The sequence below is a fragment of the Fukomys damarensis genome, unplaced genomic scaffold (genome assembly GCF_012274545.1).
Source record: "Fukomys damarensis isolate Sample0158 unplaced genomic scaffold, DMR_v1.0_HiC HiC_scaffold_36, whole genome shotgun sequence".
NCBI classification, from domain to species: domain Eukaryota; kingdom Metazoa; phylum Chordata; class Mammalia; order Rodentia; family Bathyergidae; genus Fukomys; species Fukomys damarensis.
Window position 1 is genome coordinate 18,666,986 of NW_022900948.1, and position 12,977 is coordinate 18,679,962.

General features: G+C 35.8%; 1 protein-coding gene across 1 annotated transcript in view; it reads left to right on the forward strand.

The window, feature by feature from the left end:
• Positions 1-12,977, forward strand: part of LOC104855553 (myb/SANT-like DNA-binding domain-containing protein 3) — a 146,407-nt gene that overhangs the window by 96,152 nt on the left and 37,278 nt on the right. The window contains exons 5-6 of the mRNA XM_019206115.2: positions 2,470-2,496; positions 4,526-4,622. Coding sequence (XP_019061660.1) covers positions 2,470-2,496; positions 4,526-4,622 — 124 coding nt within the window. The remainder of the gene's footprint in view (positions 1-2,469; positions 2,497-4,525; positions 4,623-12,977) is intronic.

Genomic DNA, 12,977 nt, shown 5'->3' on the forward strand with positions numbered 1-12,977 from the left:
GTTTTTTGAGACAGGGTCTCACTATGTAGTTGAGACTGACCTGGAACTCACTGTGTAGCCCAGGCTGGTCTCGAAGTCACAGTGATCCTCCTGCCTCAGCCTCCTGAGTGCTGGGATTACAGGTGTGCACCACCATGCCCGGCTTGCCTCTTTCATTTCTAATTGCATGGATATGAGTCTTTTTCTTCCCTTATTTTGGTGCGATTGGCTAAGGGTTAAAATTTTAATTTTAAGACAAGTTCTCCCTCAGTTGCCCAGGCTGGTCTTGAATTTGTGATCCTCCTGCCTCAGTCTCTAAGTAGTTGCGTTTACAGGTGTGTACCACTGCATGCAGCCTACAGGTCTTTCTAATCTCAAATTAATTATGCATCATTCATGAAGGGCATGTGTTTAAGATACTAATTGCTTTGATAGGCTGTGAATGTTTTAGGAGGCAGAATGGTAGCTTGGAAAGGGCACTGCACCAGGGGTAGAAGATGTGGCTTTGAAGTTACTCTACCCTTGGACAAGTCACTTAGCCTCTTTGAGCACCAGTTCCTTAAATCATTAAATGGAAATCATCTCCTGAGGCTGTTAAATAAACATTTCAAATGCTAAGCTATACAATGCTATACTGATTTTATTATTTGCTGAGTGGGCTAGGGTTTTTATGTCATTTGGTTTTTTATGGTTCCAATTTCATGAGTTTGAAAGTTATTCTGCTTTATTTACTTGAAAACTCCTTTCTTGTACTTTTAACATTGTGCTTAAACTTTTTGTCTGAAAATTTTCTTTGTGACATCTCAAAACAGTTTTTTTCATATCTTATATCTCTGTGCATGTAGAGTACTGTTCATTTAATTTGTTATACTTGCTCCTTCTCAGATCAGTGATTTTTCAACCAGAAGAGGTGTTTCCTGCCTGGGCTAGTATAACATAATCTCAGAGTTGGGGCAGAGTCTGTGGACTGAGACAAGCGTGTGTTTTGTCTACTGTGTACAATCTACAAGAACAACTCCTATTATTAGTGTAGTCATGGCATTTAGTTTATTAAGGTCTTTCAAATGACCAAGGGAGATGTGGAATTTTTATATTACTGCCTAAATTGGACATGGGTTGAAAAAAAAGATTGGGAATAAATATCTATGTACTGGAACTGAGTCTTCTTTGTCATTTTATTCCTGACATTTATTGTAGTGCCTGGCACTTAAGATCTGTTTGCAGATGTAGAATAGAAAGGGAGTGTTTGCTTGCCTAAGAAAAGTTTGATCAAAAGAACACTGAAATTGAATTCTTTTTTTTCTTTTCTTGTGTTTTTTTTTCCTTTTCTTCCTTATTTAGAGAAGATGTCATTTTATGGTTGACAAATCAAAACTAAACACAGTTCAAGACTTTCATAAAATCTCATGAAGAATTTTGCAATTGTATGTGTGTCTGTGTCTATATGTATATATATATATATTCATTGTATGTAACTATAGATTACATATTTATAAACATTTATTTCTAATTACTGTATATACCTATTTAATTATTCCTGTTTCTACCATAATTGGGAATTTGATTATTGTCTGAAGGAGCCTGAAGAGGAAGGAGCAGTACTGCCCTTTGTGTTGCACGACTTCCACACCAGAGAACTATTTGGAATTAGAATAGTAGTTTTTGTAGGATCAGGTATCTTTTCTCCTAGAAAGTGCTGGTCAAAGTATCAGATTCTTTATCTACTAGCTTTGCTTTTTTTTAAATCAACTACTTAATGCTGATGATTCAGCATGTTCTGTGCAAGGTGTTCTTTTATAAAATAAACTTTTTACATTAGTTAAGTTTTAGGCTGCCTTCTTACTGAGAGATTTCCTAGAAAAAAAATTTCATTAGTAATATGAAAACCTCAATCCTGAGTTTCTCCTTCAAGAAGAAGCCTTGAGCCTTTTGTATTCTAGCAGGCTTTTTTTTTTTTTTTAGTACTGGGGATTGAACTTGGGACCTTGTGCTTGCAAGGCAGGTGGCAGCACCACTAAGCTAAATGCTCAGCCTGAGCCTTTTTAAAAAATACCTTTTGGCTTCTGGTCTTTACTCACAGATTTCATTGAGAATTTTATAGCAAGATTCAAAGCTCTTTTCCTCCTTCCTAATAAAAACAGAATATTCATTATTCCTTTCAAGCTTTAACAAAATTAAAAATTTCTTGTACTTAATGAGTGTAACTATTTACAGTATTTATTAGTTTTTACTCTGTGGAAGGTTCCTAGATTGTTTTGGAATGGACTACAAAGAAATATGAGATATAGATGGTTACTTAATTCATTTATATTTTGTGACATAAAAATAGATGTATAAGAATAAACTGTTAGATTTCACAAATATGAGAAAAGTGTATGATAATGGGTTTCATGGTTTTATTGTTGATGAGAAATTCTATGTGAAAAAAAACCTATTTTACTGTTTGAAATTACCAGGAAATATGTTTATGCTCATTTTTTTTCTTCTCAGATAATGGCTCTGGATCTGGAGAAGGAGGTAAGTTTCAAACATCTTAAAGGGCATTTATTTTCTTTAACTTTTCTTTTTAACAGCTTTGAAGTGTAATACATATACTATATGACTCACCCATCTAAAATGTACAACTCATAACTTTTAATATATTCACAGAGTTATACATTCATTGTCACAATCAATTTTAGAATATTTCATTTCCCTAGAAAGAAACTGATTGTTCCTTGGCCGTCATCTCTAAGCCCTCAATCCCTCTTTACTTGAGACATTCTCTTACTTCATTAATTTTTTTCCACTAAAGATTTCTTGTCAGGTTAAGGGGAAAATGCTGTAGCTTCTGTTGTAATTTTAAGTTGTAGTGGTAAAAATAACTCAAGTTGTGCATAGAAAAGGGAAAACTTTTGGAGCAACTCTGATGGAATTTAAAGTTTATTTTAAACTTTTAAAAAATCCCATTTAAAAACTTTATTTTACAAATACATAAATCAATTATTCTTGGTGTTTAAAAATTAATATTTATAATAGCATGTAATAGTTTAAATGATCAGAACTGAGAAAGACTAATCTATTTCATAATCTAAGGAGGCTATAGTTCTTTTTTTTTCATTAAGTTTATTGGTACATTCAAAGTAAACAGTACAGTTACAGTTATTATTGGGATCTTATACCTTTACGTGATCTATCTTGGTTCTTGTTTTTCCCCATACCCCTGTTCTCCCTTCACCCCCTTCATCTGTCCCTATTTACAAAGACTTTGTTTCCATTTTTTCATTTTTCACATTTTTTCTTTTCCCTTATTTCCTTTCCCCTCCCCTTCCCACTTCCCTTTTAGCCATTTTCACACTCCCAATTATACCATTTGAACCTTACTTACACTTTTAATTTTTCACACCAGAGTATAATTATTTGGTATTTACTCAAGCGTGTCCTATTTATTTCACTTAAGAGTATAAAGGAGGCTATAATCCTTAATGTCTTCTGTAATGTTAGGATACACTAAGAGAACATTCATGCTAGGATAATTCACTCCATATGTAAGCTATAGTTATGATCCTTTGAGCTACATATAAAACCTTTATTGTAGGTTATTTCTCATTCTACATTTCATCGATTCCTAAAATTTCAGATTGGAAGGGATTCTGAAGGTTATGTAGAAAATAGAACAGTTATGAGCAAGAAGTTCATGGAGTGCAGTTTCAGCTTAAAATTAAAGCTCTTGAACAATAGAATTTGATTTAAATGGATTTGTACAAGCAGAAGCTTTGCAATGTGTGAAGTATCAGATCATGAATTCTAGATCTTAGAGCTAGAAAAAATCTGAAGTGTTCATGTGGTCCAGTCCCTCTGGCTTGATACTCACCAAGGGAGCTGTCATTGTTCCTCTAATAAAGAGGTGAGAATTGATATTAAGATTTGCTAATATAATACAGCGCTAGATGCCTTCCCTTGAGTTTGTAGTTTGGCTATTGTTTTAGGGAGTATGAGTTAGAAAGGCTAGGTGGTTTGATTGGAAAAGGGGAAAGTGTATAAAGAATCTCTTTCCCTGTTAAAATTTGGAGGTTTTTTCAATATTGTGGACCTATGAGTTTTTATGTTTTTAGAAAGCCAAGTGTGAAAATGATGTGAGGAAAAAATAAAAGTTATATTGTACTTTGTTCCAGCGCTTATTTGTTAATAGCACTATATAGATTTATTTCAGTAAGAGGGTAATCAAGACTAAATTTATTGCTTTTTTCTGTATGATGTTGGGGATCAAACTCTTTGAGTGTTGCTCATTTCTTTTAAGAGCAATTTATCATCAAATCTACTATATTGCTTATGCATACATAGTTTAAGGAATTATTTTGTTAGTAGCAATACTTGTACCACAGATTATGTTGTTTTCAGAATTGGCAACATTTTTGGACTTTGACACATTTTGGAAGTGACTCTTTTCAAAAACTTGGGCTCATTTTCCTTAGAAAGGTGATACTAATGACTAATGAAAACATGAAGTATATTTTCAAAGGAGATCCCCACTTCTGTTGAAAGTTTAATTTTTCTTTTTAAACAGAAGAAGAAGGTTCAGGGGCAGAAGCTCACAGAAAGCACTCCAAGTGTGGACCTTGCAAATATAAAGCTGAATGTGATGAAGATGCAGAAAATGTCGGGTGAGTTGATCGAGAGAGTGAGATATGTTTATTGATTGACAAGGTCTTGCTAGGCAGTTCAGGCTGGCTTTGAACTCACTGTGTAGTCCAGGGTGGCCTCAAACTTGGCGGCAATCCTCCTGCCTAAGCCTCCTGAGTGCTGGGATTACAGGGGTATGCTACCATGCCTAGCTTTTATTTTATTTTGATACATGTTTTCAGAGATTCATTCTCAGCATGACTACATTGTAGAAAGATATCATTTGCCTGGTTCTGTATATTTTGTGTGCATATGTATGTATACATATACAATATATATATATTTGGTACCAGGGATCTTTTTAATGCTAGTCTGATTTTTCTCTTAAGTTGTTTTAATACTGGCTATTTAAATAAGTTTGTTAAGTTTTAGAATGAGAATTCATTTCTACCTGTTTCTCTTTTTTTAACTTAATAGTATTATTTTTATACTAAGCACGAGTTATTAATAAAAACGGCTATTTGAATTATTTTGTTACACCTTCTATTGGTATCTGTAATAAATAGGTCCTTTTTTAACTTTGTGGTTTTATAAAACATTTTCATGTATTTCTTTTTTTTTGTTTTTGGTACTGGGGATCGAAGTTGGGTCCTTGTGGCTGCTAGGCAGGCGGTGGAACCACTGAGCTAAATCCCTGGCCTTCATGTATTTCAATACAGTAAGAAAAATCCAAAACTGTTGCAAAATTTTAGATATATTAAGTACTATATATAGTTAAATTATTTGTCCTAGAAGTTCCAGTTGTATAGGCTAACATGTTTTTCTCACTCATGGTCAGGCTTCGCTAAGGTGGGTTTTGTGGCTGCCAGCATTGTCCATTCCTAGTGAGAAATGTTCTTTGATAACATAGTAGTAATGTAGACATTTATCAACATAGTCATGTTTAAGTTTTCCTTTTATAAGTATCCTTTTTATTTATTCCCAGTCTCATCCTTCTTTTATCTGGGACATACTTTTTTTGGATACAGGATCTCACTATGTAGTTCAGGCTGGCCTTGATCTCAGTAGTAGCCCAGATTGGCCTTCAGTTTGTGGTGATCCACCTGCCTCAACCTCCCAAGTCCTGGGACTATAGGCGCATGCCTCAGTTTTCTTGTAGTAAATATTTCAAAACACTTGTTTTACAGAAATTAGTACTTTCTTCTCTAGTACATATTTTTGGTATATTTGTAACTCATAGTCCATGTTTTATTTAGCTCTTACGTGCTGAAAAGTAATAATATGATCAAAGTGAGTTTTATAAATAATAATCATTCTGTTTTCAGTGTTTATGATATAACATCAACTGTTTGGATGGCATTTGATAAAATTAAGCATTTGGTAGTTTAGTTGCTCAGTATTCAAAGCAGATGAGAACTGGCAAAAAAAAAACAAATTCAATAAAAAAAAATGAGTTCAGCAGAATGTGAATTTATTCTGTTACAGTGGCCATTTGGACTGGCCTGTGTATGATTATTTCAATCAGGGTAGTTTGATTTTGGAGATAATGTTTTCCAATGCACATATTGACCTGTGGAATAAGAGAAATATTCTGGGCAACCTGGACCTGGAAAATGCATAATAGATATTATGCTGATTCTTCCTCCTGATTTGTACTTTTGATGTGATGTGATAAAACACAATTTTGTGTGTGTGTGTGTGTGTCTGTGTGTGCAGATATTTAATTCTTTTTAATATTTTTCCTTGGGAGTGTTTTATAATAGGGATCAGACTACATAGATTTCAGGGATCAAATACTGGGGTCTGTTGGTGCGTTTTTATTTATTTGTCAGTATCTTTATCCGCCCTATTTTGTACATTTTCCTTATCATTTTTCATGTCCCCATAGAAAGAGTTAGAAGTCTTTCGCTTAAAGTGAGACAGAGTTAATCTAGTTGCAGAGGTCCTCAAATATAACATTATATGTAAAATACACTTTTGTTATATGAGAAAACTTTTCCTAAGATGTAAATCAAAGCAACTGCTAATTTTGTGTGTATCTGTTTATGAGAGCTTGCAGCTGCTATTTTTTTTCTTTTTTGGTATTGGGGATTGAACCAACAGCCTAGGTACTGAGCTACATCCTCTGCCCATTTTTATTTTGAGACAAAGTCTTGCTAAATTCTTAAATTGCCCAAACTGGGCTCAAACTTTCCATCCTCCTACCTCAGCATCCCAGAATGCTGGAATTACAGGTTTGCACCACCACACCTACTGTGGTTATTGTTCTTGGAGATAAAGCTCTAAGCATAAGGACATGGGTACAGACCTAGGAAGGGTTTATCAGGACTAAGATTATACAGGTTCTTCCCAGCAGAGGGTTATATGAATAAACAGCCAAGAGCACGAAGTAATGGGAAAAGCTTGTGAAAGTAATTGATGTCTTTATGTAAAAATTAAGTGATGAAGCCAAAATGGAAAGAGACAAAAAGAAATTTTAGGAACATTAAATCTTTTGTGCTATAAAACGTTTAGTACTGATTACAGTTGTTTTTAACAAAGTAAATATATGGATTCTGCTAAATCAGTTCTGTTTTTCTTATCAGTTGCTTCCCTATAATTGCTGTTTTTATTAGTAGGAGAAAAATGCTCTTCTTACCCTTCTTACCTTCTTTCCTCAAGGATGACTGCCTCATGACTTTTTTTGAGGGGTTTGTGTTTTGATTTCATTTTGGCTTCAACATAAACTATTGCTTTATAGTTTTGTAGGGTAAGAAGTCTGACATGGATCTCTCTGATTGAGGATCTAAGGTATCAGTGGGGCTGTGTTCTTTCTTCAAATTCTTGGGAAGAATTTGTTCCCTTGTCTTTCTTGCTTCCAGAAACACATTACACACTTCACCTTGTGGCCTCTTCCATTTTCAAAGCCAGCGACCATGGGTTGAGTCGTACTTGCACTGAATCACTCTTTTTCTGCCTCCTCCTTCCATTTTTTCCCTATGGTTAATCTCTTTAATAATTTTTTTCCCTTGGTATTGGGAATTCAACTCAGGACCTTGCTCTTGCTAGGCAGGTGCGGTGCCACTGAGCTACGTCCCCAGCCCCTAATCTCTTTACAGTTTTTAACACATAATGCAAGGAGTTATTATCCTGATTTCCCAGGTGCAGGGGGACTGAGGGGAGCCTGAATGGCTTGCTGTCATGCAGCAGAGCCAGAGTACAGACCTGACAGGACTTTACCCACTGTTACAGTACATGTGTGTATTGCTCTGATGTTCTTAGAGCTGCTAGTGTGGTGGTTATTTCACTGCTATGCTTAAAGGCTCCATTCTGCTTTGTGTTTTGATTTTTTATGTCTTTTTAATTTTTTTTTAATATAAGTTTTTCTTTCCCCTTTCCAGGCTGTTGGTTAATGCTTCTAGGTGCTGTTTTGTTAATGAGCCTGACAATTAAATGCTCCTAACTTAACATTTGCTTTTCTACCTTCTGGAATAGGAAACAGTACACTTAGAGCACCTATATCTAATCTGGGAAGAAGTTCTAAATGTGAGATAAAAATATATAAGGTCTTCTGAGCAAAGTGCTGAACTTTTTGAATGTACTTTATTTCTCTTTTCTGCTCTTTTGCTATTTTCATTCATGTATGATTTATTATAATTTAAATGATAAATTATTTTTACTTCTGAAATGCTTTTTCCTTCCTTCCCGAGGGACCCTGTGTTTCTCTAGTGATACAATGGGCTCTGCATGGGTTTGTGATGGCTATATTCATTACTGTTTACCTTTCAGATTTATACCTACAGGTGTATAGTTTAGGATCCAGGAAATGTGACTCGCACATAAGTGACGTTTCAGTAGTCTATGACCATTATAAGGGACCGTGAATAGATTTTTCTACTTACTCTTTAAACTTGAAAAGAGTGGTGGGGATTTAGCTCAGTGGTTCTAGGGCCTGCCTTACAAGCACAAAGTCCCAAGTTCAATCCCCTGTACAGCAAAACCATCCCCTGAAAAAAAAACAAACAACCCCAAACCCAAACAAACAAACAACTTGAAAAGAGTGCCTCCTTTATAGAACGTTGTATTTCTTAAACCCTTTGTTCTTGGTACCACATTCCCCTTTTTTCTAAACAATATTTCCAATCTGCCCAAGGCTGAAGTTATTGCTACGTAATAGCCATCAGCTATTTCTCTGGACAGGGCAGGCTGCGCAATGTCAGATTCCTTTGTATCAGTACCTTTTATATACACTGTGTCCAATCGAAGTCTCTGCCCAGAATGGTTTGAGGAGTCTGTAGAATCATCAGGCATACTGTGAATTCAGGCGAATTATAAAAATTCTCAAATAATTCCTTTAGAACTTTGTGATGTGCTTTATGGAAGTGGTCTCTACTCCTCTCTCTCTTTAATGTCATCTTTATGGAGCTGCTGTTCCTTTGTCCCCCCACATAATATAAATATCTGAGAGTTGATCAGAGAATAGAGGTGTGTAGTATGACAGACTACACTGATAAGCAGCTTCTTCCATCTGTAGGACATCTGTGTCGTTTGGGATACCATTTGCTGTTTAGATAGATTCATGGACGGTATTATAGTCTGATGAATCTCACTTTCAAAGGTGCAATGAAATCTTTTCCTTTGTGAAAACAGAGTAGTACTTATATCTGTGTCCTCCTTTCTGGAAGCTTCATGTACTTTATAAAAAAGAACCAAAGAAGTACCTTTTCTATCATTTTCTGCTCTCTGCTCTTTGCTCTCCTAATTAGAGATGACAGTAATTATTGTCATTTAGTGTTGACTTATTCCAGGTGTATAGAGTTGTAGACTTTTAAACTATGTAGGTTTAGTAAATTCCTGCTGGTCTGGGGATTTGTCTCAGTGGTTTCACCGCCTGCCTTGCAAGTGCAGGAGCCCGAGTTTGATCCCTGGTACTGAAAGAAAAAAAAATTCCTACTGTGGCTCCTTAGATCATAATGAAAAAAATAATTTTATGGTTTCCTCCTTCTGATAAGAGGAATAAATACTGCTAAGCATTATATTATCCAAAATATTATCTGGATTTTAGCCATGACGGGCTCCTTTATTCAGAAATAACTTCTTAAAGTTCTGTGATAGTTACCAGTGAAGATTTGAGTTTTTTTTGTTGTTGTTTGTTTTGTTTTTGGTTCTGGGGATAGGACCTTGTGCTTGTGAGGCAGGCAGCGGCACCAGTGAGCTACATCCCTGGCCCTTGAGAAATTCATTTATTTATTTATTTTTGAGACAGCATCACTATATAGTTGAAACTGACCTGGAACTCACTATGTATCTCAGGCTCATCTCAAACTCACAGTGATCCTCTTACCTCAGCTTCCCAAAGGCTGGGATTACAGGTGTGTGCCCCTGTGCCTGGCTGAGAAATTTGTTTTTAAAGTGCAAAACTCCATATCCTCACAAGCTCTTGGAGTTTTTTGAATACACTGTTATTATTTGATACTTTCTTATCTGTTTTGTCTTTGATACTCTCTCTCTCTTTTGTTTTTAATATTTGGTACCAGGAATCGAACTTGGGTCCTTGCGCTTGCAAGGCAGGCGGCTGAACCACTAAGCTAAATCCCCAGCTCTCTTCGACACTCTTTTGTCATCCATTCCTGTTCATCTGCTTGTTCATGTTTTACTCTTTCTAGATTTAGATGAAACCTGACCTAGATCAAAAGTCACGACTTCTTGCTTTCTTCACAGACCATATATTTTGGTCTTGAAAAACTTGCATGGCCCTTGTTTCACTCTTGGGATTAGTAGCAGACTGGGATCCCTGAAGACAGGCACTTTGTCTTACTGTTTTCTGTGTTCGGTGAATGTACCACAAGGTTGGGTAGCTTAGGATGGATCCCTTTATATGTTTTTGTTAAATTAGTGGCAATCAACAGGCTTTATTATTTATTCACTTAGAGCTGCTTCTGAGGATTTAATTGTGTGAAAAATTCTAGTGTTGAACTTGGTGCAGGCTTCATTAGGTGTTTGTTAAATCTAAGTAACTTCTCATGAATTAGTTTTCCTAACTAATTTTTAACTAACTAACCATTTTCCTAACTGCTAAATAAGCTATTGAGAAGAAATGGCACTTTCTGTGTAGAGTGAGAAGAAAGGAAGGTAAAGAATGGATGTTTTTCTGTAATAGTAATAATACCATTCAGATGTACATAATGTTTGATATATTTCAATTGGTCTTTTTCAAATCTTACTGGATTTTATCAGCATCAGAAGGTATTATTCATACTTTAAAGAGTTGGAGTTGTGAATTACCAAAATCATAAAGCAAACTTATACAAGTTGTTTTGTTTATTCATTTATTTACTTATGTATGTATGCATTCATACCTTTGAAATTCACAGTATTAGAAATTCAGAAGCTTTGAAAGGTTGTACAGTGAAAGACGCCTTCCCACTCCTGTTCCCAGCCAGTCAGCCAGTTGTCTTCACTAGAGGCAGTCACTGTGATGTCTTTCCACACATGTGAGCAAATGTGCAATGCATTCTTTTCATTATTTTTTAAAAATAGTGGTAGCACACTGTATGTGCAGTTCTTTATTTTAAAATTTTATGTACATAGGTTTTAAAACATGCATATGCAACTTAAGGAATACCCGAGGACCTAGTATATAGGGTATACAATAGGGTAATGTAGAGTATTGCTGTATTTCCAGTACCAGGCATTAACCTTGCCATGAAATAAGAGAAATAGTGTCACTACTAGGTAAAACTTACAAAATAAGAAGCATGAACAGCCTGTGGTTCAGTTTGGCCTTTGGTTTTCTGAAGAATTTACAAGGTTCCCCTTTGGGGAAGTCAGAGTTGAGAACACGGGCTGTCTTCAATTGAGGCGTCTTACAGGAGTAATGTGTGGATGAATGGTAGAAATGGAATCAGTGTTTCAGTAATACAAAGATGAAAGAGTTTTTCTGTCTGTTGAGGACTCCAGAATTCTCTTATTTAGTATTATAATTTGTTACTTTTATTTTTTAGAGATATCTGACCCTTTAAAATGAGTTAAGAGAATTCTTTCCAGTTCCTGAATGACTTGGTGTAAGAATGTGAGTCTAAACTCATTTATACTTACTGGATTCTTGGAATGAATGTGTTCATGAATTATCTTTTAAAATACTGCCTGGATTTTATGCTATCTTTAAAGGACTTTTTTTTTTTAAACAATTATTTTGATTTCTTTAGTCATTGTAGTGCCTTTCAGTTTCTTTTTCTTTTTGGCCAAACTTAGTAGTCAATATATTTGTTTAAAGTTACTCATTTCACCCGCGTTTTCAAACTTGCTAGCATGAAATTAATCTCTGATAACCTTTTACTATCTTTTAAATCATGGTGCCCTATTAGGCATGGCAGTGCATGCATGTTCTCAGCTGATACGGCTTTTGTCTAATTGTTTTCCCCAAAGTCTCATGTGCTCCTAGACGGGGCTTTTCAGAATTAGCTGGATCTAGGGCAGTGATGGTGATCCTACGGCACGTGTGTCTCAGCAGGCTGTTTATATCATTGAAAGCCCTAAAAGGTTCACCATTACTGATCTAGGGTGTGTGATGCTGGGATTAAGGGTGTTTGGTGCTAAATTAGTCCACTTAATTGGTTTAGCATGGTTCTGGGTGTGGATAATAGGAAGGCTCACTGTGGGTGTGGGTGGCACCACCCCAAAGGTGTGTAGCCTGGATGGGTAAAAGGGAAGGGGTGGCTGCTGTTGCTTGCTACCTTCTGCCTTAATGGGCTAAGAACAGTTTTTCTTCTGCGAAGCCCCTCTGCCATGCTCTTCTGCCTTGGCACCAGCTGACTATGGACTGAGACCTCTACTAACAGAAATAAACCTTTCCTCCGTATCTTGTGGGTGTCAGGTACTTGTCCCAACAAGTAACCAAGACACTGGCATTGTGGCTGACTGGGGCAGGAACATCACAAATTTGAGCTTAGCCTGGACAACTTATGAGACCTCTTCTCAAAATTAAAAAAATAAAAAATAAAAAGGGCCTGGGAGTGTAGCTTAGTTGGGAGGACCCCTTTCTTCTACCTTCAGTCACAGTCCTCATTAAATTTTTGGCTTTTTCATTTGTGATACTGTGTTTCCTTTCTGTTCTTTTTCTTTCTCTGTTGAGCCTTCTCTGTCGATTTCAGTGTTTTCAAAGAACCAACTTTTGGCTTTATTGATCTTTTCTGTTATAATTTCTGATAATACAGTTTTTCCTTCTTTTTGTTGTGATTAGATTTTCCCCATTTTTTTTTTTTTCTATTTGGCTTTTTTTTTCCTGGTACCGGGGATTGAACTCGGGTCCTAGTGCTTGAAAGGCAGGTGGCAGAACCACTGAGCTAAATCCGTGGCTCCATTTTTTTTTTTCTAGCAGTGATTTATTTTTTGGCCATTTTTTTTTTTTTTTTTTT